This window comes from Athene cunicularia, assembly GCF_003259725.1.
Source record: "Athene cunicularia isolate RWA chromosome 4 unlocalized genomic scaffold, athCun1 chr4_part1, whole genome shotgun sequence".
In the NCBI taxonomy this organism is placed as follows: domain Eukaryota; kingdom Metazoa; phylum Chordata; class Aves; order Strigiformes; family Strigidae; genus Athene; species Athene cunicularia.
This window is the reverse complement of record NW_020799098.1, coordinates 34440511-34467889: the sequence shown is the minus strand read 5'-3', so window position 1 is coordinate 34467889 and position 27379 is coordinate 34440511. Positions and strand designations below refer to the sequence as shown.

Here is a 27379-nt window from a genome sequence, read left to right as displayed (position 1 = left end):
TAGGCTTACATTCTATCAAAATCATGTCGAACCTAAAACGTCTCAAAATAGCATAATGTGATGATGCAATACCACTGAATTTTCCCCAGAGTTTTGGCATCAGGTCATGTTCTACAACTTTCTTTTAACCTAACACTTCTTGTAACTACATTTCCAAGCTTTCCCACATTTACAGTTGGTAAGTTTGGTCTGTTAAAGAGAGCACTTTTGGGTCTTCAGTTTTGAAAGCACACGATCTCATTTAGTTTTAGAAAGCTAATTTTGGTTAACTAAAAGTACTCAAAAAGTACTCAAAAGACCTAATACAAAAATTGTGTTTCGTTCTTTCCAGGGGGTTGATAAATCCAAAGGATACTCCTCTGACAGGCTAAAAATGCCAAACTTCTATTATTGTCAAGTCACTTGACACTCACACTTCGTCGTTTTTCATACCAGTTGAAAGGAAATACAAAATAATTATCATATGTAGTAGATTTATTTTTACCTTCAGTTACCCCACAAATAAATGAACATTAAGCAAATATTTTAAACCACAGATGACATTTTAGGTTTGTAAAAATAGACATTATGTGCACTCTGATTTTCAAAAGGATTTTCAGATGGGCTTTATCAGTGGAAAAACATAAATGCTACAGATAGCCTCCATGAGGAGCAGAATTACATTTTGTGCCCAAAAATAATTCAGGAACTGATCTTTAAAAGGGTGCAACACTTTTTTTATGTCTGCTTTTGATATGCATACATAAATTATAAATGCAGTGACACACACATTTTAAAAACATTTAAATTCTGAAATAATACTTTAAGACATTTTGAAAAGTCTTTGAATATGTGGACATTTTATTTCAAGCTTTGGGATGCATCTGAATTTTAAAAATAAATTTCAAATATGTACAGCTTCTTACTTTGAATCCATATTCTTCTTACATTTTAAGCTTCTTATATTGTAGAATGGAGAAAGTATATAAGATATTTGCTACTGAGTTGCTACTAGTCTTTTAAACTTGATATAAAATTTTGTAGATTTTTCTACTTTAAAGTGGATTCAAAATACCCCAATAAATAATTTCTGATTTATGGTGATATTTTTTGAAAATGGTAAGGTTCAGTATGTCAGTCAGGTGTATATATGTAGCTGACACCTATCTGAAAGCAATGTAGCTCATAAAAGTTTCAGAAATTGTTTTAAAACTTTATTCCTTCAGCCTTTTTTTTTTTTTTTTTTCCTTTTTTTTTTTTTTTTTTTTCCTTAGGACTTCACCAGGCTTTTTATAAAAGATCTTTCATTTGCTTATTTTAATTAACATTTATTTTTAAAGTTGTCCAAGTTATAATTTACCATCAATAAAGACATTATGTTGATATTACCCTATTGTTTCTATTATGGAAATTGAAAGATGGAGATGCAAAACCCAGTACCATTCTCTGCAGAAAGGTTTTAAATTTACCTTCATTCTAAATTTACAGTGAGTTCCTATTAGAGTGTGTTTGTTTTTGTTGTTTTTCCCAAAAAACAACGTATATGTGTATGTGCCTCAGAACAATTTTCTACTAAGTGATGTGAAAGCTGATGTCACTGCAAATCACTAGAACAATGTAGAACTTTCTGTTCTTTACTTCTTACTAAAGTCTTTATTACATTAGCCATTTTATTGTATGAATTTATATTTATCCCTTATCACAGTTGTTGCATCAGAAAATTAAGTTAATATAAACCCAAATTCAAAGCAAAATAAGCAAAATCTATTTTTGGCATACATTAATGGTACTTGAATAATAGATGGTAGAAGCAGACATGAACAACTGCTTATTTTGTACTATCCATGTAAAATAGCTGCTTTTCTAATGATCTGTCAAGTTTCTCCACTTGTTAGGGCCTGGCCTGTATCACTTGAATGGCTTTGGTGTTTGCATAGGTAGTTAATTTAGGTTAAAAATAATGTCTTGATTACAGCACTTACATATATACTGTAGTAATCATGTAATACCTTGGCTGTCTCACTTTTTTTATTCCAGTACAGCTGTTTTAGTTTATACTTCATTGAGTTATGTTGGCATCTTCAAAGATAATATTTTAGCAGAATTTTACTGGTATAACATGCTACTGCTGGCTAATAGGGACTTCCACTTCCCAAGAATCCCACAAGAAAATGTTTAAAAGCTTCTACTTTGGGATCAGGCAGAAGTCCTGACACTTGTACTGCAGTTCTAAGCTGTTAATGGCTTTTTGTGTGCATGCATATATTTGTGTGTTAATGTAAGACTAACATTTTGGGTAAACGGTAACTGCTTCATATCCTTCTGGTGGCCTCATGCGAGCTCGTGCATGGACTTCACAGTATAGCTGGCCCTCCACAAAGAAGTAGCCTTTTTGTTTCAAGTTGAGATTGCAGTCAGAGCACACAAAACATTCTGGGTGCCGATATTTATCACGTGCCTTCACCACTGTTCCTCTATATGGAAAAAATGAAAAGAAAACCCCAGTTAATTCATATGAATTTAATGTGAGAAGAAACTACAATATGACACAAAATAAATTCTAGATCTTAAGGCTTTCAGGCTGTTAATCTGTTTTGTTTGCCAGATACTTTATTATCTTAAGGTTGGAAACTGAGTTTGACTAAGTGGCATAAAATGTTGTAGAGTTGATCACATAGTTCAGTAGTTCATTGGAAAAGTAGAGTTTGAAGAAATATGTTAGTTTGGTTAAAACACAGAAAGTACAGTCCAACCTACCAAAATGGTGACACAATGACTTTAAAAACAAATTGTTTTCCTCAGTGACTGTGTTCTCTGAGATTATCATTATCTGTGTTCTTTGCTGAAGTTAGTGATGTCATTCACATTGTAGTTTTAACACAGGCCCAGAGAGCTTTCTGGATACTCCCACTGGGTTGGGAGAAGGATGCTTTAAACTACCAAGAAACTTGAGAATTCACATCCTGAGACAATGCAGCACAGGTAACTGCTGGTTTCATTATATCTTCATTATGTGTTAAAGACTGACTTGCAGATGGTCCTATGAAATCTTAGTGAAAGCCTTGACGGGATTTAGAACAATGTATTTTTGCATCTTTGTTCTCTGGAAGCATTTTTCTACTAGTGCAGATGGAAACCAAGACCATCATTTGGAAAGCATTCCTGTAGTCTGCAGTGGTGTTTGAGGATGTGTACTAGAGATTTCTGCAACCAAGAAGAAACAACTTACACAATCCCATTCCCACACTTGTCACACAGTGGCACTTTCTGGACACCAGGCACAGCAGTAGGTATCTTTGTTACAGGTGCTTTCACACTTCTTGTACCCATGGGGCGTCCATCTGAGAATCAAAACAATCCTGTTATGTACAGGCTAATATAAAAGCATCTGATGCAGTTAAATACAGAATCATTCAGGTTGGAAAAGACCCTTGGGATCATCGAGACCAACCAGCAGCCCTACTCTACAAAGTTCTCCCCTACACCATATCCAAATGACCCTTAAACACATCCAGGGATGGTGACTCCACCACCTCCCTGGGCAGCCTATTCCACTGTCTGACCACTCTTTCTGTGAAATTTTTTTTCCTAATGTCCAGTCTGAACCTCCCCTGTTGCTGTTTAAAGCCATTCCCTCTTGTTCTGTCACTAATTACCTCTGAGAAGAGACCAGCACCAACCTCTCTACAATGTCCTTTCAGGTAGTTGTAGAGAGTGATGAGGTCTCCCCTCAGCCTTCTCCTCCTCAAACTAAACAGTCCCAGCTCCTTCAATCACTCCTCACAGGATTTACTCTCCAGGCCCTTTACCAGCTTCGTTGCCCCCCTCTGCACTTGCTCCAGCACCTCGATATCTCTCTCGTATTGAGATGCCCAAAACTGGACACAACACTCCAGGTGTGGCCTCACCAGTGCAGAGCACAGGGGGACTATCCCCTCCCTACTTCTGCTGGTCACACTGTTTCTAATACAAGCCAGGATGCTGTTGGCTTTCTTGGCCACCTGGGCACACTGCCGGCTCATGTTCAGCTGCTCGTCAGTTAGAACCCCCAGATCCTTCTCTTCCAGAGAGCTCCAGTCACACCTCCCCAAGCCTGTAGCCATGCATGGGTCTGTTGTGGCCTAAGTGCAGGACCTGGCACCTGGCCTTGTGGAAGCTCATCCCGTTAACATTGGCCACTGATCCAATCTATCCAAGTCTCTCTGTAGAGCCTCCCTATCTTCATGTAGATCGACACTCCCACTTAACTTGGTGTCATCTGCGAACTTACTGATGATACACTCTATGTCCTTATCAAGATCATCAGTAAAGATGTTGAACAGAAATGGTCCCAACACCGAGCCCTGAGGAACACCACTTGTGACCGGCCACCAGCTAGATTTAACTCCACTGACCACCACTCTCTGGGACCGTCCATCCATCCATACTTTTTCTGTAAATACACTTCTGGATGTATTTACAGGCTTTCCCTCACATCAACAAACAATGAAATTTCTCTATATAAGTTTAGTGGGCCAGATTCTACCTCTTTGGAATCAGGAAAAATATTGTGTAGTTGTAGCCAAAAAGCAAGTACAAAAGTGATTATATATATAGTGCTCTCTGTCTCATAGACATAATTTAATTTTCTGATAGTAGGTCTTGATAAAGCAGGAGGGAGCAGAGGAGTTGACTTTAACAAAGCAACATAACATAGTCAAGACCTATTGTTAGAAAGCTTCTTATTTATATAACTAACCATATGACAAATTCAGAAAGATTAATAACATGATATGAATTGAGAATTACAGCAAAATATAGGAAAATACCAAGAAAAATCCCACAATTATATATATTGCCAGATGTATTTATCCCTTCTCTGGTAAATACTGAGAGATAAAAAATTGACACCCCCATTTTATTCAAACAGGAGATTTCTCAGTATAAAAGCAAGGGGGAAAATGTTAGGAGGCTGGTGTGCTATCGATAAAATTTAGAATGACTTGGGCTTTCAGAAATTTTTTAGTTCTGATATATTTTCTTCTCAGATTCCCCCTTCCCACAAACATTTAAAAATGGTTTGAACAGGTAGAATATGGTTAACCACCTTCCTCGGAGACTAAATTCTGGAGCACCTTAAAGGAGCCAGACTGGCGAGGTTGACTGGGCTCCTCCTGGTTGGCATGCAGCATCTTGTACACGTCAGACTGAGGCACTGCGTTGGGAGATGGGTCACTGTATCACAGGGAAGAAGAGCAGGTAAAGTAGTTTAACAAACTTCAAAAAAATTGCTCTACCAGACATAGCATATGATACAGGAAACATAAAGACAGTGTGTTTCTACAACTACTTCCAGGTAGCATTGCTTTATATAGCCTCCTCTTGATCTAAAAAGTGCTGAAAAAAATAATCGGTGTAATTTTTACAAAGATAAATCTGCAAACTCACGAAAGTATTTCCATAATTACTGTTCTGTCTCTAATGACATTGGGAAATAGGCCATTACCTGTGTTTAACCTCAAAGCAGTTGCATTCCTGTAATCAACTGCTGTTTTACCAGGTGTTCTTTGGTATGGTATCCAGAAGTTCTGTTTTCACAGCAGCTGGTCTGAAGAATGTTAAAATCACAGCTCATGTCGGTACATAAGATCAGCCAAAATCTAAGCAAACAAATCTTTTGGGAGACTATCATGATGTGAAGGTGTTCTTCCTTTTCTAGGTTGGCTCAATCATTGGTTATTATAGTGATTATTTGGCTAAGATAATCGTTAATTATCTAACTTACAGAGATGACAAAAAAGATTGAAGTAGGTATTGCATAGTAAGAAGCATTGTAAAGTGAATACTAATGAATGGAAATTCCATTTCTTAATTTAATTAGAATGAAATACAGTTTACTTTTCATAATGCCATTTTAATGATAAAAATGTAGAGTAAATTATTCTCCAAACAACTGTTGATAATTGAATTTCCAATGACATGAGCGCTGAAGATTTTGCTGAGAATATTTCTGTGATGAATGTTTTAAATTGATCATGATAACTAACATCCTATGTAATAGTTGAGAGGAAGAGTAGATAACTATATGCACTGGCAAGGAATTAGGCTGAATGTGTGGCATTTGTACATTTCAAACCACTAATGGGACTAATTAGAAAGGTTCAAGTTTACTTTGATTAAGTCTGTTATCTCAGTGAGATATACATAAATGTCCAGTTCATATTTCCTGTTACAACTGGCCTCCTACTGTCTGTTAAACCTTAGGTAACTTTCCGCTGGAAATATGCAACTAATTCCACAAGGAATTAGACTGGGTTTTGCTTCACATGTTTTGTTTTTGGTTTTTTTTTTGTTTTTTCCTGTGGTAGCATCTAAGCTGTCAAATGGCACAGTGAGAGCAGCAGCAGTTAGGCAGTTACTCCTCTTGCTTATGTTAATTGTTTGCATCTTCAGATTTCTCTGAGCCATCTTTAAGCTGGTGAAGAAACTACCACTTTCTTCTCTTGTCACAAGCTTTTAATGAATAGAAGGAGCTGAGTTTCTACAGTTCTCACCAATGGCTAATTAAATCCTTGATTCCTTTTTACTAAAATATTTCTAAACATCAAACAAGTGATAATACAATTACATACAGAAGGCAAAGGAAAACAGACAGAAAAGTGTGAGATAATGTTTCTAATTACATACATAGTGAAAACTAATCCCACAACAAAAGAGACATTTCAAACCTGTGTAGAGAGTCAGTTCTCAAACTGCGAATGCCCCAGGCATTTGTGAAATCATTACTCTGGGCTTAATCCATGATTTCAGAATAAAGAAAAAGCAAATTTTTCTTTTATTGCTCTCCAATTGTTGTGATTAAGGATAAATATTCATGCAGTAGAGTAACATCACTCTGCAAATGCTTAATGAACTATGGTTTTGGTTTCATCAGACAGGGTGAACTTAATACTTCTATATAAATATGATTTCTATGGTTAGTAATAGCCCAAGTCTTCAAAGGTGCTGAAGAAGGCTCATTGGTGCCAGTGATTATTACTTATTTAAAATATTAGTAATTAGCTTTAATTTGCACCATACATATTATGAAATAAGCACTGTTGTAAAACAGAAAAACAAGTGAATATTATGCAAAAGATAAAGCAACGTGAATGACAAACTGTCCCTTGAAAAAAAAGCTTTAAAACTTTTCGTTGTATAATCATCATTGCTATTCAGATACACAAGATTCCTACCTGACTTTCAGTCATTGCAATGGATAAAATTCCTAAGTCAGAGATGGATTTGTAGGCCTACAAATCAGTTCTGGCTCTTTTTGGAAAAGAGCTAGTTGTACTGAATGAGTTGTCCTGAATTGGAGTTAATTATCTCGAACATTATGAACATCTACAAGATTTCCTGAGCTTCATAACCTGAATTTCAACAGTTGAAATAAATTTGAGTTAATAATAGTATTTTATTAAGAATAATTAATTAAATGATTATTAAATAGTTATGGTAATAAATAGTTCTGAATTTTGGAGGGAATCAAAATCTTGATTTGGAGTGGTCAGTCAGCTAATAGTCCAGGTAGTATCATCAGGTTGTTTTTATTATCTACAAATAGAAGATTATTTCCTATGAAATATTTATTTGTAAGTTCTGAAGGACTCCTTTAATACTTTGGGTAAAAATAATAAATTACTATTACTTTAATGAAAATATTGAATGGCATTAAATGACTTAGGTTCTCTCTAATCCTTTTACCCATCTTCATAGAAACTGTGATATTAACAAAGCTCATGATTTTTGGTATATTCGTAATTTGTATATTCATAAATATTAAAGATACTGCTCTAATTACCTTATTATGGGTGTTTCCCCCAAAGCTGTAGAAACTTGTCCTTGCAGTGTTTCCATGATATTGTCATCTGAGTACAACTGCATAGGTGTGTTAAACTGAGCATGTACAATCTTGACACCAGGAAGCTCCATTTCCAAGGGAATGTTAGGGGCCATCTTAGACACTGCTTTCAGCTCAGTAGGGCAGATAGAGCTAACCGTGCTAATTGAAGAGGGGGTACTACGTCCACTGCCACAGTCAATCCCCGAAGGAGTGCTGCATCCACTGTGTTAATAGCCAGATTACAGAAGAGTGTGCAATGCGTATTGGATTATAGAGAATAAAGACAAAAGTACAGGAATACGGTGATGTTAACAGGGCTGAAAAGTGTAAATAGAACAGATACAGAAAAGCAAAAGTATAGAAAGTAAAGAAAAGCAAAAGTATGTGCATTCACTGAAAAGTATTTTCCTGTAGAAAATATCAATGCCAGTTATAAAGCAATCTTTAACATTCTGGCATGCATTTTCTTTAAAGATAGTAAAATTTCTTTGATAGATTGAATAATTTAGAACATAATATTACTTTTCATTTTTAAAACTAGATTTTATTGAGGATTATTTAAGGCTCCCTAAAATTGTCTGTGAGTAATTCTTAATGTCTACAAAAGGGTAGCATACAAAGGTTATGTGAGTTGTCCATGTTGGTGACAGAATAAATAACTGCACTGCTGGAAACTTTGACACATCATTCCAGTCCTGTATCTCACAACCATCTCAGTCCACAGTTGAAGAGCCTACTATAGTGTAAAATAATGAATGTGGCATTTCCTAGATTTCCTTACATTCTATAGTAAAATATTTATTAATAATTTAAAATTAGTTTAACAACATATATATATATATATATATATAGTATCTGTTTAACATTTTAAAGAAGAAAAGATACAAAACCAGCCAGGCATACTTTTGCATTTCTAAATTACAGTGTTTCCAGTAGAACATAAAGTGGTCCTTCACAAGAACAATGGATATGTATTCAGAGACTTAATTTTACCGCTGTTTTGTAGATTTTACATATAATTTATATATAAGCAAAAAGATGTACAGTTTTTTAGAAATATTCATGTTGCTTGACATTACTGAAATAGTTACTGGACAACAGTTTGACTCCAGTCTTTTCTCCATACCCCTCAGAGGCTTTCTTTGTTATGGGATATTTCTTCGCTGTTCCTGTGTAACAGCCCATAACAAGGCTTTCCACAGTCATTGGTTACCATTGATGTGATATTTGGAGCTATGAGATGATAAATACTTAATATCTTTCCTTCAACCTGCATATCAGGGTTGTGGTTAGTTCCTTCTAAGCTGAATGTTTCTCTGTAAACCTGGGAGAATACTCTGTTTCCCAGTTTGATAGTACAGTGCTCTGCCCAGTAGCTAATTTTGGGTGGAGAAGATGACTCAGAATTCTCCCTTTGATTCAGAGGGGAATTTGTGTAGGACCACTTTCTCAAAAATGTAAAGGGAAATATATATTCTACCATCAAAGACATATCAAAAGAAAGCTAATTTCAGAAACAGTAGTCAAGCCTTAAGGCAAAAGTACAGTTCTGCATCACTGCCTAGCAGGAACCAGCCAAAAAATTCACACAGGGACAACTTATAAATTTACAGTCTTTTCTTTTGGAATAATCATGACCACCTTTAGATCCTGCAGTAGAATAAGTTTTGTCAGTTTTGATAGTGTTAGTAAATGGAACATAGCAGGAAAAGGCTAGTAAAAGCACAGCTTTCTATGAGCAGCCAAAGTAATGTTAAAGCAGAATAAATTCTAAGGAAAGTATAAATAAAACATAATGATATATTAAGTATAATTTCCAGTTAGTTTTGCCAGAGTAAAGTCCAAAATTGTGGCTAATGTCCAATCTGGTAGCTCAAACCCACAGTCCAGAATTGGCTCCTCTTTTAGTGAAAGTCCTATGGAGTGTCAGCTGTCTGTCCCAAAGGGATATTTACAGTCAAGGTGGTAGTTTGGGTTTTGATGTGTTTAACAGAGGATGTATATTGAGCCAAACTGATGACAAAGTAGCAGACAGTGTGACAATCACAGTTTTGTAGATGTAACACCCTGTGTCAGAGATGCTGCAGTTTGTAAATACAAATTTCTCCAGTGCTAGAACACTTGACAGACCTTGCCCAACTAAAGTTCTGAAACTTGTTGTATCACTGTTAGGTTAATTTTTGCAGTTTTTTTCCCCACCTGACATGCTGAAAAATGGCCATTTACTTCAATATTTTAATGGAAAATACTGTGTAATAGAGGTTTCTGTATTAGGAGATGAGGCTCTTGATATACTCATTTGAATCTCCATAAATCTGATTAGTAACCTGTAAATGGTACCTGGTGGTCCAAAGGTTAGTGTAGGCACTATATGTAAGTGCTGTCCACAGTTAAAGGCCATGCATGTTTGATAAGGACTCTTTTGTCTTTTATCCCGGATCAGCATCAAACTGCAAGGAGAGATGGGCACCTTTCCTCCATTGTGGCGGTGTTCTACATTGGTAGTTCTTGTTCACAGAAGGATGGAACTCTATCCATCTTCTACAGTCTCCTCTTTATCACTCAGGTAGTTGAAAAATTTAACACATCTCATAAAACTGATAATCCATATGAGAATGTCCTTTGTACACAGGAATCAATTACCATCCTGTTATTCTGGTTGGTTGTCAGACTTAAATTGGTATAATTGAAATGCAGGCATTTTAAACTTTCAGAACACTGTAAGTCCACTGGTAAAAACTGCTACTGCTAGAAAAGATAAGGGGAGCATCACAATGTATTTCATCACTCAGGTGCTTTTGAGCTTCCTTGAATTTTTAGCCACAGAGTTTGCATTTTTTTCCCCTATGTATTTAATAATATAAATAATAGTGAGGCATTTCATCCCCAGTTATGATAGAGGAATATTACACTAAAATGGTGGATGTAAATATATAAGCTTTTCTGCAGTTTAGAGCTTTACATGTCTGTGGCATCAGATAGTTCTATTTTAGCTCTGCATTAGCATGCCTTCTGAATAGAGGTCTGCTGAAAACCAAACAAAATCTCTGACTGGCCTAGATGTAGCTTATATAACTAGCTATCTTTAATTTAGCAAGTTAGCAAATTACATATATTTGCATTTGGACAGAAGAATTTCAGAGTGCCATAGATTTTTAAGTATACAATGCTTGGTGCTGTGCTGTAAACTGAATCAGGTTCATGAATACAGTTACTTCAGAATCTTATAACTGAGATGGGAGTGTGGACCTGCTTTCTTTTGGAAATAGAAATTTGAATTTCAAGCCCGATCTCTGCAAGTCAACTATTTCTTTTTTTTTTTTTTTTTTTTACATTTTTAATTTCAATGTTAAGCTATATGCTACTATAAGTAAATTTCAAATGCATCAGTATGCTTTATTAATATGAATGGTGAGTATCCATTAAAAAAATAACACCATGCATCCAAATCCAACACAGCACTCAGAGTTTATAACCTGCTTCGGCCTGAGACTATGAAAGGTTTGGGCCGAATATTATGCTTGTGTTCAAAGTAGTTCATATCCTGTAAAGAAAAGAGGGTTAAAATAACTTTCTTTGGCCTACAAATGCTTATTTCTAGATAAAAAGTAGCAAACAAAGTTTTAAAATTCTAACCATGAAGTAACTGTGTTTAGGTTGTACATTCCTGGTACTCAAAGTACTATCACTTTAGTGTTCAGAAACATTCAGAGTAAAGTGCAGTTATAAGAGAGAAGGATGGTAGGTAGTGTTGCAGCCCAACATAGATGGAAGATTTTAGCTACCAGCAGCGTTGCTACTACAGAGTTGAATGGATAGTTTTCTGTGTTGAAAAAAATTGCTTCACTTATCACCATTTTTTTGGGATAATCAATAAACTCCTGATTATCAGAAAAAACAGCAAGAGCTGGACTTTTTAATTGAAAACAAAACAGATAGTGATATACCACAAATGATCATGTATTATAAGTAAATACCAGTACTCACTTTTGCGATGAGTTAGGAATGAGACCCCTCAGTTGTCCATGAAGTGCGTCTTGAATATTGCCAGATGAATACAGCCCAATTGGAGAATTATAGGAGGAGCTCACTACCTGTCTTTTGTCATCAATATTTGCTGCTGCAACAAAAGGCTGGGCCCTTCTGTTGTGAGCTGTACCAATAGGCTTGAATTCCTGTACATGATAGGCAGACAAAATACACAAAGCTACAATGCACACCAAAGCTAGTAATGAGTAAAACTGACAATATCAGTATTGTTAATCTCTGCATTTTTTGACTTTTGCGCCTTTGTTATTTTTTTAACTGGTGCAAGCATACTATATTTTTCCATGAACTTTCTATATGATACTTAAGCCATACACATTCAGAGACTATTATTTTCCTGCCTCAGGGCAAGCAGAAGGCATTCCATGTTTGTGAATAGCATACAACTTTAAGAAGAAATGGGAGAGATGAATATTATAGTGATCTGTATTGTATTGTTCTCTGGATTTTGCTCTGTTTACCTTCTTCTTTTAGAAATATCTCATGTATAGTTAGCCTAATTGCTTTGCTTAAGTAATAATCTCTGCCTTCTGCATTTTTGTCACATACTGATGGAGTGACTCCTAAAGTAGAAAGATTTTATTGTAAATTTCTTGCCTAGAAAACACAAAATTCTTAACACTCACTTTAACTGAAATAGTCTTAAATGTACATCAGATTGAGGACATCCTTCTGAACTTTTCCATACTTCGAAGCATACCTGTGTGTCAAAAATTGTGATGCTGTATAATTGAAAGGTAATGTGAAATCATCATAAATAAGTAAAACCCAGAAATGGGTAATTTGGAAATTTTCATAGAAATCTTTGCCAGTTCTCTGGCTTGGCTTTGTTTCTGAGTGTGATTGGGGTACTAGAAATACACCTACAGTACTATGGACCATATCTGTATTTATGTTGCTATCCCACTGTATCATATGACCTATAGACGGTCTAAGTTCTGATACTGCTGGATTGGATTTATATCAAACTGTTGAAGCTTGTATCTTAGGTACGGGAGCTTTTGACTTAGTCGCTGCATATAGTTTACACTGTCTGGTATTTGCTATCACATATTTTTAATGGTGACACACCCAATATCTTCAGCTTTAAAATGATTCAGGTGTAATTGTGGTCTTTCACTTACATCTTGCAAGCTGTACAAACTAGTCTCCTAGTTCTGCTAAATAAAACTCAAAGCGGGTTTTTGATGCAGGAATGCCATTTAAGATTACCTTAGCCTTTAAGAATGCTAGAAAAATTTCCACTTAGAAAAAATACAATCTAATACCAAACACCAAAATAGATATTTGAATACTCAAATCCACAGAATAAATCAAGATAATAAGAGCAGATTAGATAAGCATGGACACATTTCTGACACCTGTAGATTTTTAGTCATTCTTCAGAGCATTATTTCCTTTCTCAGGCAGTATCAAGTCTGTTAAAAGTTTCAGTGAATAATTTATAAAAAATATGAAAACCTGAATGTGAATTGGCCCTTTGTTTTAATTTAAAACAACAGATTCAGAAATATATTTAGTAACAGATCTAAAGAAAAGTCATGGATATATAGAACATGCAACCAGAAAATGCAAACAGTAAAAAGCAGTTTTATTAAATGAAAATGTTTAGCAGCATTGCACTAGAAGAGGCTACTGAAAGCAGCAATCAGATAAATGAGCACAAAGATTTTACTTCCAGTTCCTTGTTTCTGTCTAACAGAACTGGGTTGCAGTTAACAAAATGTATTAGTAAACGGAAATAATCTACTAGTGTTTAGAATAATGAGGTTCATGTCTACTTAATGAAAGATATTAATGCCAAAGTATTTAAATTCAATTTAAATCCATGTATAATACAAAACAAACAAAACCAACTGTGAACATTTGCAATTTCATCCTCTTTTTTATTTCTTGTTGACAAATAGACATCACAGAAGACACATGGCACCATAAAGCATGTTTACAATGTAACAGTTGTGAAACAAGTATTTGCAGTTAGTTAAATTCTGTTTTCTTTTTAACTTATCTATTCATATAAAATGTCAGTGACAGAACATACAGCAGTAAAAATAGTCCAGCTCTTGTGTTTATTTGATCACATTGAATCTGTGAAAAGTCCTCTTTTAGTTCAAAAGCTAAATGAGAACTGGAGATTGTTGAAATTTCTAATCAGGAATAGACAATAATTACAGTATTTAATTTCTTATTTTTTCTCCAGCTGACTGGTGTCTTTTCTGTAGGGCTAACTACATTTTGCATTGATATAGGTGTCAGGAGTAGAAAGAATGTAGCCCCCAAAGTCTGCAGAAATGCATCCAACACGGACCATATGATAGCATTCCTTGGGGATAATTGTTATGACAGCACACAGATGTTTACATTTTGGAGGTATCGTGTAACTGAAATTGTCTCTGAATGCTGTTGTGGAAAAGAGGATAGGTCCTCACAACCAGACTAGCACAATTATATTGCTTCAAAAACTTGATTAGAAATGGTAATAGACTATAAATTTACTTTTTAGAGTAGCGGGCTGGGGCTTTTTTAGATTTTTTATGCTTATCTTTGTGTAGAGTGTATTTATTTCTCCCAGGAACGTATAATGTCTTTCATGGCCAAAAATTCATGAGGTTAAAGAAACTTTGATGTTGTACTGTTTTCACTACTGGTGGGTCTCCTGTGTTGTGAAAATAGGAACTAAAATTTAACTTAAAATTTCAGCAACTCTAGAAAAAAAGGCTCTATTTTTTTCATAGGGGGATCAGAGTGATGGATGTTCTTGGATGAAAGAATTTAGTCTAAAATGTAAATCATCCCTAGAGTGGTTTAAACATATTAGTTTACAAGCATTGATACTTTCTGGGGCCTACTATTTATTAAATATACTTGGTACTCTTGATTTTCTTAGGAAGGAAAAAGATAGACATACTAAAATGAAGAGTCTGACTATTTAATCTAGAAGAAACAGTTTTCCTGATTGCCCAAAGGACACTGCTTTTCAACAGTCTGCCAAATAGCACTAGTGAAATACTGTGATTTATTTTTAAGTAGCTATCCTTTTTAGGAATGTAGCTTTCATGCAGAGGGATCACTCCCCTGTCGTACATGCCTACATGGTTTTCTTGACAGCCTTTTTAGTGATTTTGTTCCATTGCTATTTATTTTATGTGTATGCTAGCTATTCCACAAAAATAAGCATTTAAAATAGTTTTGTTTCTTCACTATACTATGTCCTACCACTGAAGAGGCTATGTTATTTCTGATGAATTTTGCTTAATGCAAGTTTTTAGATTGGAAAGAGGAGAGAGATCTGGAACACTGAAATGCCATATTCATGTTTGGGAGTATGTCCATGAAAACAGAATTGGAGGAAGTATTTACTGTGTAGGGTTTACTGAAATGGAATCTACATTTAAATTTTTTCTAGGCTAGCACAGAATAAATACTTTGACATAGTTGCTTTGATCCTGGCCTTCCAGGATCAACAGAATGCTTTTCCCTCCCCTGTCTTGAGAGAACAGCAAAAGTTCATGTAGGTTAAAGAGGAATAAATAAAGGAATAAAGCAGTAATTGTAGATAGTAGCTAGCTGATTAACTATTAACAATACCGAAACTTTGGCTCATAGCTTTGCACAAGGGACTGGGTGTGAGTTTGAAGACAGAGGAGGATTTCAACTGATTGGATTTGCTTTGGTCATATGCAAGGATCAAGACTTTGCTGGTCAGAATTAGTGAATGGTTTGCTTATTGATCAGTGTGTGGGTTTTGTACAGATTTGTAGCTTTCAGTTCTGTGCTGTACTGTAAAAATGTATGGAAGTAAAGAGATCCAGCATTAATGGACCTCTCTGTTACATCAGAATTACTTTTGTGATGTGATGAATGCATTGCTTGTTACTTGACATTTATTCCTGATTGAAGAACCTCCTCATATTATGAAGAACCTCTAAAAGAGTTAAAGCAGCTTAAACCATATCAGAGTGAAGGGAGATACTTTCTTTCCATAATGAAACTATGGTGATATCTACAGTTTTAAAGAAAAATGAGGATGTGTTGTAACTTGTTAATGTTTTGTTTCAGTTATAGCTGAATAATCAAAAACATCCATTCAGATAAAATGATTTTGATAGATATCATAATTATGATGGCCAGCTTAAACTGACAAATAATGGATGAAGTGCTATGCAAAGAATTTTAATGACCACAAGGGAGATCATTTAGAGTGTAAAAAGGTGCATGGAAATGGTTAAGTAACTTTTAACAATTCATACCTGTGGTTCAGCTTCCAAGTTTATCTTGAAGGGATGTGCTTTGCCATCTTCTGAAACTTGCGGGGACCATAATTTAGTTCCTGCCCTAGAAAGAAAGAAAGGCACAATTTAAGTAACTCGAATTCTTACAGAGTTGTATGTGTCCCTGTAAAATATAATGCAGCTTGAAAATTTGCTGTTTGCTCTGTGTGTTTTAATGTTTTGATGGAAAGATACTTCAACAATATATGATGTGTACTATATGTAAACAATATATAAAAAGTGTATTTACTTTTATAAAAGTGATGTATATATGAATAATGGGAAATAATTTGTTAGTAGTTACTAAATGCAAAGGGAAATGGAAATTAGTGCCTTTCTGACCTGAGCTGACTAAACTGTTGTTTTTCAAATGGTTGATAGAATGCATGTTGGGTCCTCAGAGTATTTTGCACAAGTGAAAATATTAATAATAATCCTAAACCAGAACAACATCAATTTATCTTTTTATGACCACAATATCCAGGCAAAGCCTGCTTTTCAATGACAGAAAAGTGCAATCTAGGTATGCAAAGCATATGTGCAATTGTAAATAGAAGTTGCAGAGATGAATCTTTCAGTCTCTTAAGCGGACAAGTATCTGTTACAACTCTGTTTTCATTGACAGAGTAAAAATTGGGAGCTAATTTTAAAATAGTGTAATATTAGTGTTAAATATTAATCTAGTACTGTTATCTAAATACAAATATTTAGCATTTTAAAAATATACACATATTTCATAGGCATAGTTACACTTATTGTATTTTGAAAATTGCTTCCTAATTGCTAAATGGCATATGTCAATCTGTAACAGAACCTAGAATTAACTGTAGGAATTTCTAACCGTGGTGTGTGCTCTAGTAGTTAGACAATGCTCCTTTAAAAAAAACAACCCATACCTTCTGTATTTAGAAAGAAATATTGTGGTCAGCTGTAAGAAAGTGCTGTGCCTCTTTGAGGGCCTCAGATAAATCAGAGCTGTCTGATTCTTGGAGACAGCTGAGAGAGTGCACTAGGTGATCCTGATTAAGGGCTGAGCAAACTCAGTTAGGAGATGTGAAGATGCAGGTTGTTTTTCTTGCTTGCTTTAGTTGAGAAAAATGAACACAAAAAAGCTTCTGGACTCATGCATTTTAGGTAAAAGAAGGTTTTTTTGTCTTGTTTTGTTTTTAACATTGCTTTGAGAATCCTGTATTTGGCTTAATACATTGTTACCAAAGAGGTAAGCCCCCTCCTTTATCACCCCTTAGGAAAATCTGACACGTTGTTGCTTTCTTTCACTAGGAGGGTATGTTAGCAGCTTTGTCTGTGACTGGGACAGAGGCAATGATAAGCACCTGTGGTTGAGGGAGTGTTAGAGAAGACAGATAACTGAACAAGTGATAGCTAGCTGAGAGTTTTATTGTCTCCCCAAAATATGAAGAACTGTTTGTTTACTAACAGCAAACATGGGACTTGTGGAGTCAACCGAGGCAATAGATTGTATGGTTCACATCTCAATAAATGTGGTGTAGCCTGAGGGAAGCTATTCTTGTGTCCATGAAGACGTGTTCTGGGGAGTCTTGCCTGATCTGGAGTTGGTGAGATAAGTCCGGGTGCTTATAATTTTGAAGGTTTTGTGAAATTCTTAAAACTATTTAAAATAGTTACACTATATAATAGTTGTACTGTGTAATCAGTTGATTGGGTAGCTGCTTCTTTCAGAAGTAAGCAGACATGTACACATACCTCTCTATTTTCAAAGAAAGCTGATGTGTAGCTGCTTTAATTCTCTCCTGGGCATCATTATGTGTCATGTTCTCTGTGCTTAGACCATCAATAGCTATAATAACATCACCAGGGCACAGGTTGGCAGCTGAAGCCTTACTTCCAGGTGTAATCTGAAAAATGAAAATTTAACTGCTTAAGCACCATGCATACACAAAAACTGATAGAGAGAATAAACTTCACCATGCTTCCGTATTTCCTATTAAGTTGGGGAGAGGTCCTGTAAACAACTATATGATTACTTACAAAAATAAGTGAGTACTTAATTCTACCAGAGCCTCTGTAGTTCTATTGTCAGATCACCATATAAATGCTTTATCCATCATAGTGTTAAATGAGATGGAAATTATCTTCACAATTCTGCATTAAACAGTTTCCACTCTGATTTCTGTAGTTACTGTAACTTGTCTTTGAATCTTATATCTCAACAGCCATTGTGTCATTTGCTTAAAAAAAAAACCCAGTTGTTTTTCCCTTACAACTCCAGACAATATCAGAAAAGTAGAACTGTTAAGAAATTGTGTTACTTAATGTTCATGTGGATGATGTGCCATTGACTGCATAATACAGAAAGCCACTTGTGGTCTTACCACATTTAAGGACAAACACAACAGTGTGTTTTCTGCTAGCCTGGCCTCTCATGCTGTATTGCTAACTAATCAGAAATATGCTAATAATCCTGAAATGACATTTTTCTCTTTATTCATGTCCAATCCAGACCTTGAACTCCTTAAAGTGCTTAGCTTTAAGACCCATTGAATATGAATAATAGTGGTCCTTATCCTTCAAGGCGATCTCTGTGGTGCAATTCATACCTCATGGAAATGTACCACTGTCAGTGACATTCATAGAAATAGCCCTAAGCTTAACTTTCTATGCTTGCTTTTTTTTTGGTCTTGTTGACAATCTTCTACATCATGGTTAAAATAATTGAAATGCAACATAATTCACTTTTAAAGTAACTATTGTAGAGAGGCCATGACCTTAGATGCTACTCAAGCTTGTTCTAGAATTGCAGGCCTTTATTTGCAAACAGATGACTTCTCATACCACTGTACCATTTGAACAGATCTTTGGTCACTAAGTGAGATTTAGGTCCCTTAGGTGTATATTGCATTTTTAGGTGACCTTTGATAATCAAGACAGCTATGTGAAATTGATGGATGTAGCACATAAACTTCTGGGATTCGGGTCTTCTAGAACAGCAGAACAAAGGGGACAGGTTGAGTCATCTAGAATGACACTGCTTATTCTGAAGTAAATAAATCCCAGTGTGAAGGACAAAAACATCAATATAGTCTTACTTACAAGAGCAGTTCTCTGATCCGTGCCAAATATGAAGTAGAAAAAAAAAAGCTATTGGAGAGATTTTTTCTAACCATGGCTTCTGCTACAGCCAAACCAAGAGCTATCTCAATTACTACAGGTAATTAAGTGTTATGGAGGACTGGAAAACATGCTATGGAAATATTTTTCAATTTTGGTGTTTCCCAGCAGAGGGAGGGAGGAAGCTGCCCAGTATACTTCCAGTATATTCTGAACCCCAACTACAGTGAACCTGGCAGACTTGTTGCCTCTGAAGGTGACAGCATTGTCAGCATAAAAGATAAACAGAAATACTCTTTTTGATATGTGTTGCACTGTGTTGGTGTTGAAACAATGGCAAAAATTAGCCAGATAGGGTTATTCTCTCCTCTTTCCAGGTGTCCATCTCTATTAGGTGTGTCTGAATGCTCAAAGAGTTTGTTTTTTGGGCTTTTTTTTTTTTTTTTCTTCTGCATTTCAGCATGTAAACTTATTTTTGATTTTGCTATAACAAACTGCAATGCATGTGCTATTATGAACTTTCCAAATGAGTACTTGTGGCCAGCTGAAGCCTTTAACCCCCTTGCCCTCCAAAAGCGTAGGCTCGTGTATTGTGTGTTTAACAAGGTGTTAATGTGGCTGAATAATCTGAATATGAATTGAGAAAGTTGCTCATAAATTCTGTCTGAAATCTCCAAAACTTTTTCTCAGACTTCACCAGCTGTAAGTGTAAATGAACAACACTGAGACTACTTAAGTTATTGTAATAAGACAGTATAGAGGTATGATCGTGCTTCTTCCTTTAACCTGGAATGGCTACTGACTTCATGTTGTGGACATGCATGAAATGACAAACTGCAGCAGAATTCCTACTGTTCGAGTGTGACTGTTAATGGTCTAATAACCAAAATGGGAAAATAACCAAAACGGGTTCCCACTCAAGAGCCTGTTTAAATAATTCTTATATAAATTACTTGGTGGATTATGCTTTTTTATGTCACAACAAATCATCTGCTGTATCTGTGGTATACTGCAGCAATGTACTGAGATCATGATCCTGCCTTATAAAGTAGCATATCTGCCTAGCATGGTACCTTCCCTTGCAGCTGTGTTGCCAGTAGGACCTAACACACTCTGTGTTGCTGGTAATAATGCACAACCCCTTAGATTTTCTTAGCATATGGTCACCAGCTGCAGTGATACCACTTGGATGGTGTTACCATTGTTAGGTGGGAGCAAGGAGGGAAAGGGCCAGGAGTCACTACTTTCTATTCCTTAGGTGAACTGATTATTGCCAGCCTTCTGGGATGTGTCTGTTGGGCCTTAACACCTTGATGGGTGTGCTGAGCTCTACTTACACAGGCCTTCTGGGGTGCAGAGTTACCTGCCTATCTATTATCCTTTTCCTCGTGTGCTCTTGCTGGGTTTGATGGAAAGAGATCTGCTGCTAGGATGGGGGAGGATGAATATGGCCAGCTGCCAGGTCTTATCTCAATATTTCAGGGGGGAAAACTGTTTCTTATGGGGAAGGGGGAACAGACAAAAGTACTGCAGACTACATTTTATAGAAAGGGACCAGGTTGTGTGTTGCAAGATTACACCATATCATGGGTATAATATTGATATTGTGGGTACCTCAATAAGGTAAGTGATACTGTTTCTTAAGGAGCTTATTAGTGATGCATTAAGTATGTATTATGAACATTGTATTATGACTGTGGTGTTTGTTGCTTGCTCACACTGTCTTCATGAGGTAAATTCTACTGATGCTTTTGGAAAATTTTTGCCTTGCTATTCAGGACATGTCTCTATGGCACACCTGTTGCTCCTATATCCTAGGTATCTCACATTTGGATAAGTACAAGGATATGTATTGAGCATTCATATGATATCAGAGGCTAGATAACTATTTAACCATGTGAGGGGCAATGTCTTCTGTGAAACTTTGAAGAAAACCTCTTTGTATCTGTTAATAGACTTGTGAAGCTTATCATGGCACACCTTCATAAATATTTCAGGCTCTGCATTTTCTTAAAGAATTATGAATGTCTGCAGACAGAGTGGCTAAATATAAAACTGAGTTAATATAAATACTTGTGATCTGTAAAGGTTTATATTAAAATATAATTTAAATCTGAAAATTTTGCCATTCCCTCCAACCTCTACAGTTTCAGTTGTTCCCATAATGCTTTATTCAATATGACTTAAATTATAGGATAGCATTCCTCTAAATAACACAGAATGCTATCTTTTAGTCAGAATAAACTGAAATTGAGTTTCATTAAGACTAGGGTTTTGACTAGTTTCATGGATGAAATGTCTTTGCATCTATGTAAAGTTCCAAGGATTTCAAGAAGTGTTTTCAATACTTCTAGTTAATTCATTGTTTCTGACCCTAATAGAAACTGAATGTCTGTTTTTAGTCCCTTCCTGTTCTTCCTACTCTCCCAGTGATCATGATCTGTGGTTTTTGCATTTGCTTGAAACAGTCAAAACAACAGAACAAATTGCAGATGGGTTTTTGAGATGACATCTGTTCTTTTGACAGGTGGATGATGATCTCTTATGTTGTCCGTCTCTCTTGACAAGTCCCGGTAAAGGCTTTCTCTAGTTGAACAAGGACAATAGCCAACCACACTTAACACCTGTCCAATTGTTTCATTCAAAATGTTTAAAAATATTTTTTATTGCTTTAATGGCTAATATTTTTTCTTGACAGTTAAACCAAATGTGAATCATTTGCCAGTGATATCTTTAACAAAAGGAACACCTAGGCCCCAAAAAGGAAGGCATATGGATCTTGTGAAATATTTACTACTTCTTAAGGGCTACTACATGAATACTTATTTAGGGACTCTTCTAAATGTATGCTACAGCCACAAAAATATTAAATTTTAAACAAATCTACCATTAATATTCTTGAATTTGAGTTAAGCAAACTTAAACATGTAATTTTTCCATATATATATATATATATATATACACACGTTATTTCATAGTTTTACTTTAAATGTGATTTTGAGTATTTCTGTAATATGCTAGAAATCAATGGCTTACGCCTTTTGAGGCATTTGGTAGGTATGAGTTGAGCTCAAAATAATTTACTCTTTAGAGAGTTACATTTATAGTAACATGCTTTGTTATTACAGTTTCAAACTTCATTGCACTTAATCTAAACACAAAGAAAATACAAACCAGACACCACTAAAATATTTTTCATTAGAGATAATGGAAACTATTTTTCTTTTGGAGGCCCATAAAAGGCAATGAAGGCCCCAAACATACAGAGATTTTTTTTTTTTAATTCAATGTTTTTATCTTCTATTTCTCCAAAGGCTTTGCTGTGTCCTGTGAGTTTTTGTTATGAAGCTACACACAGTCAAATAATAGCATTCTGGTTTACTTCTGTTTAAAATAAGTAAAGTCTTTTATGCTTAGATAAATGGGAATAAGTGATTATTTTTTTACTAGTATAATACATGGAAGGTTGGTCCTTCAGCTTTTCTTGTCTAGAAGCGTATTTACTGCAAGGCATCACCAATGGGATCCATCCTTCAAGGCTCTTGATGTTTATTTAATGCCAGGCACAGTGTATATATTGAGTCATAGTGCAAGACTTTAAAAAAAAAAAAAAAAAAGCATTGGTGATTTGGAGGCTTATGGAACACACCGAGGTTCTGAAAAGCAGCAAAAATATAGGGAGGTCTAAATCTAGTCTGATGTGCATTGAACACAATTTTCAAAATATACCAGTTATCAAATTACATATCCTGTCTTTTGATTAGATCTGTCTGTAGATTCAGGGCAACTGACAGTGTTTTATATGCTCCATTCATCGAGTAACTGTTTTCTTAAATTGTAATTAATAGCTCAAAATCCATGAAAAAATTAATGCTTGGATTCTTGCCCTTTAAGGAGATAAAGTAAATTGTTTCTAAATATGGCAGTAAACCTCATCTCCTTCATATTCAGGACTGGATAGCTTTATAATAATTCACTGATTTAACACCAATGAAAGTGAAAAACTTTGCATATGTAAAAACAGGTGCTGTTGCCTTTGCTGGCAGTAATCAGAACTTGATTTAATTAAATGAGTCAGATTAATCTTGTAAAGTTGGCATGGAGTTTGCAAAGCACAAACTTCCAGACATGAGGAGCTGCTGCCAAGCTGTCTTCTCCCCCAGTGATCACAGAGGCTAGTTGTGAAAGTGATAAGAGTGGGGTCTTGTCTTTAGTAGGCTCAAAACTTATTTTCTCATCTGAATGCCTGGGGAAATCATGACAGAGTTTTTCTGCCACCAAAGCACTTGAATTAAGTTTTTGAGGCATAAAAGTAGAAATGCAGTTCAAGTCTCTTAGATCAGTAAAGCAGCCCCAAAAATATTTCTCACAAAACTTTGTACAAACTGTTAGCATTCAGCTGGCTCTCCTCAGAACTAGCAGCTACCTGATAATCTACTCGCAGATTTGTCTGTATCTCTGAACTCCAGAAAAGTAACAGGCAAAAATCTGCAACAACTAATAAATGTAATAAATAGAAAGAAAATGGAAAGAATACATACCCTGGTTATGATTAAGGGTTGATTAAAATCTATTCCTCCTGAGAGCCTGAATCCCCAGGGTGCCGGTCCTTGGAGAATAACATTTTGTGGCATTGTGGATAGTTTTTTTGTTGGTTATTGTTCTTTGTTCCTTAGGTCTGTGTGTGGAGCCAAGCTGTAGGAGGAAGGGTGCTGTCAGTAGAGCACCTGCTGAACAGGGCAGTCGACCTTATGTACCTCTTAGGAAGTTTAACTCGCCCCACAGCTGCGGGCACTGTGCTTTATCCCCACTCTTTGGGTGACGTCAGCCAGTCCCTCGGCTTCTCCACCCACAGAGGGGAGTATCAAACTTGGACAAATAAAGACTGAATGCTGGAAAGTTTACAACAAATACTTCAGCTTTATCTGCTGCTTCTGCGTCCCCTCAGCCTGACAATCAGTAAGCTTCAGGATGCAGTGTCCTTCTGGTTTCTTAAAGCAACCCTGTTGCTCATTTGATATCATGCTGATTGCATTGCTGGCGCTTGTTTCAACTATGCAATGCAGTGCTCTGTCTTTGTACACGATTCTGTTTTACATAAACAGAAATACTGATAAGGAGATTTTCCCCTCAAGCTCCTATTTTACATCTCGTCTTATTTGTAATGTAATAGTTTATTGCACTAAAAAGTCCTTCCAGCCCCTCAGCTGAGTTTTTTGAGTTACAGTTGCTTGAGACCATGGCATGCACCAGGCTTGAAAAATCTGGACTGATGTCATGCATATTTCTCATACTGAAGAATAGAAATGCAGTATTAGCTGCTGATGTCTATTCTCTTTGTAGAAATCTTAGCTTTTTTTTTTTTTTTTTTTTTAAGGTAGTTGCAGATACCTTCTGTTGGGTTTTGGTGTTGCTGAATAAATGCTTTACATTCCTTCTGGCTTTCTTGAGTCAGCTTGATCAGCTTCCTTCTGAATTCCATATCTCTTATATTTTGTTCAAAAAGAGATGGTGAAATTTTCAGTGATGGTGTACATGTTCAAACACTTTCTTTTCATTGTGTTGGATTTCTTTTTATATGTGATATTAGCAAAGTTAATGTTTTTAAAGCATCTCTTTGCACAAACTTTGGCCTATTCTAGGACAGTAGGACAGTATCTACAGCTCTCATCAGACAGTGAGCTGTGTGGTTTTTTTTCCCTCCTCCCCCTAAATGACTCAACAGCAAGTCAGCAAGAGCTTGGAAAGAATAAAAACTGATAAGGATATGTATTTTAGTGTAATAATAGTAGACATAAATTTTCTACTTTTGAGGAAAGTTTCCTGTTGGTATTTTTATGTGTTTTGTGGTTTTGCTGGTTGTATTTTGTGTGGTGGTGGGTTTTCTTTGTTGTTTGTTTGTTTCTTTTGTTGGTTTGCTTTGGTTTTGTTCATTATGTCAGAGGATTTACCCGCTTCTGTTCACTCCGTGTGCTTTCCTTTCTTCCTAACTGTAGCCTGCTTAGACTCTCTGATGGACAAAAAAGAGCAGTTAAGCGAGATGAAAGAATAAAATGCAGATTCATATAATTTCTGGTATGGGTAATTTGTTTATCTGTAGATTTCAATATAAATTGGGCTTCCAGCTCTTACTCTGACATTGAATGTCCTTATCTGTGTCTGCTGCTACTGTCTATATAAAGTCCTTCTCAGTAAGATATTCTGCGTTTTGGTGGTGTTTGGTTGGTTTTTGTTGTGTTAGGTCTGGGATTGTTATGAGCGCTATGAAGGTTGGCCTCAGAATATTTTTTTCTTCTGTTTATCCTTTACTCATGGCTTGCTAATAGATATTGTTCATCATGGCTTTTCGTATTTGTGTTCTTATCCAGAATATTTCAAACACCACCTCTGTCATTAGATTTCACACCCTGATTGGAATAAAATAAATAGTAGTAACTATTTCAAGTAAACTATCAGAAAACATATCTGTATCATAAAGAGCTTGCAGCATGACAGTTGTCATGATCTTGTGGGGGAACAACTTACATGAGGGATGTGAGGAAGATAGGCACATTTAAAGAAGTAAGGTGAGGCAGGTGTTTAGGTCAGAGGTATCTCAACCTTGGTAGCTCAAATATGTTGTATGTTTTGAAGCTGAGGAAAAACAATACTCTCACTGTTTGTGAGTAATGTATATACTCTGATATGTTCTGACATGTTTTGAGGTTGATTCAGTATATGCCTTCGATATATTGATGCTCTATGCAGTTCCTCCTGCTGGACTACTTTGTGTGTTCAAGGTCAGAACTTACCACCAAGTAGTACTTCGGTTTCTTACCTATTCTCCTCTGATATCTGTTTTGGGTACCCTTTTTAACAGTTCTTTTCCTAGTGAATCCTGTAATGTCTTTTGATTTATAGCTGGGAATGCATAGCATATTAGATGTATTAATTTAAAGAGTTCTTTAATGTTCAATCTGCATTTTCTTTTTCAAAGATTTTTGTTCTGCCTGGTTTACTGGAAGGGTGACTTGCTCTCCAAGGTGCTGCTGTTTCAGACAGCAATTTCTAGATCCTGTTTTATTGATATATCATGGATTGACCTTTAAATCTATTCACTCTTTGTTTTAAAATTCTCAAAACCCATATTTGAAAGGCAATACTTAATTTATACTTGTGATGTAAGGCTGTGTCCTAGTTTCTTTTCAGTGGCTTGTTTTGAGAAAGTCCTTCACCCATTTACAGAGTATGTTGTAAATTTTTATCTCCTTAAAGCACTTCTGATTTTACATACTAGATCAAAATGACCAGCTGAGCTGGATTGAAGCTAGAGCCTTTTATCCATTTAATAAAGGTATATTCCTGTCAGTGAAGTAAAAGCTATTTTTGTCTCTCAGGTTTTAAGGCATCTTACATATAAGAATACTGTCCTGGGACAGGCTTTACTAGACACACTGAGCAAATCTTGAAATCAAAGATTCATTGTAATGAAACAGTATGAAACTGAATGAGTCCTCTAAGATAATAATAGTACAGATTTCAAAATTTCTCTGCTCATAATTTTGGCTTTCATAATAGTTTTAGCTACGAAAATGGATTTTTGTAAGTATGTAGCAGTGTGACATTTTAAGTTTTTTTTTTTCTTGTGCCATTGAAGCTTCCATATAAGGGAACAATTACTTTTAATAAATTTTGTTTCATTGTACTATAAGATCATTGATGTTACAACTTTTCTCATCTGCAAATATACATCCTCTGAATATAATGGCTGTGCTATGTATAAAGTAGCCTCCTCAGAATCATAACATAATCTTTTGATTTGTAGTGTGACTAACTATAATGTTTGAAGCAGGCTCTTGCTCTCTAGATTGGTATTTCATTTGAGTTTTGTGCCAAATGTTATCTTTCTATCCAATGCATTCTGAAAGAGTACAACCACTCTTTCTTTTTTTAATTTTTTTTTGTACTGAATCGGGGGCTTGGGGGGACGCTATGTCAACTTTCTTCATATCACTCAGATTTTTGAGATTTGGCGTGGGGGCACTAAATATGCGTTAAAGTAGTAGCATGATGCACAAATTTGTCATTGCATACTATACCACCTCACTAGCTTTGGACTATCAAACTCCTGTGCCCATGACATGGCATC

General features: G+C 35.7%; 1 protein-coding gene across 2 annotated transcripts; it reads right to left on the bottom strand.

Moving 5' to 3' along the window:
- Positions 1 to 1483: 1483 nt before the first annotated feature.
- PDLIM3 (PDZ and LIM domain 3) lies at positions 1484 to 24052 on the bottom strand. Of its 2 annotated transcripts, XM_026847111.1 has the most exons (8): positions 23793 to 24052; positions 17887 to 18038; positions 16141 to 16225; positions 11320 to 11387; positions 7802 to 8065; positions 5066 to 5193; positions 3209 to 3320; positions 1484 to 2453 (listed from the first exon to the last, which is right to left on the bottom strand). In XM_026847111.1, exons 1-8 carry the CDS (start codon positions 23883 to 23885, stop codon positions 2264 to 2266), a joined length of 1092 nt encoding a protein of 363 aa, XP_026702912.1. In that variant the 5' UTR covers positions 23886 to 24052; the 3' UTR covers positions 1484 to 2263. The 2 variants fall into 2 exon arrangements, with proteins under 2 accessions (XP_026702912.1, XP_026702913.1); XM_026847112.1 differs by lacking the exons at positions 7802 to 8065; positions 11320 to 11387 and adding an exon at positions 11831 to 12018.
- Between the last annotated feature and the right edge of the window lie 3327 nt (positions 24053 to 27379).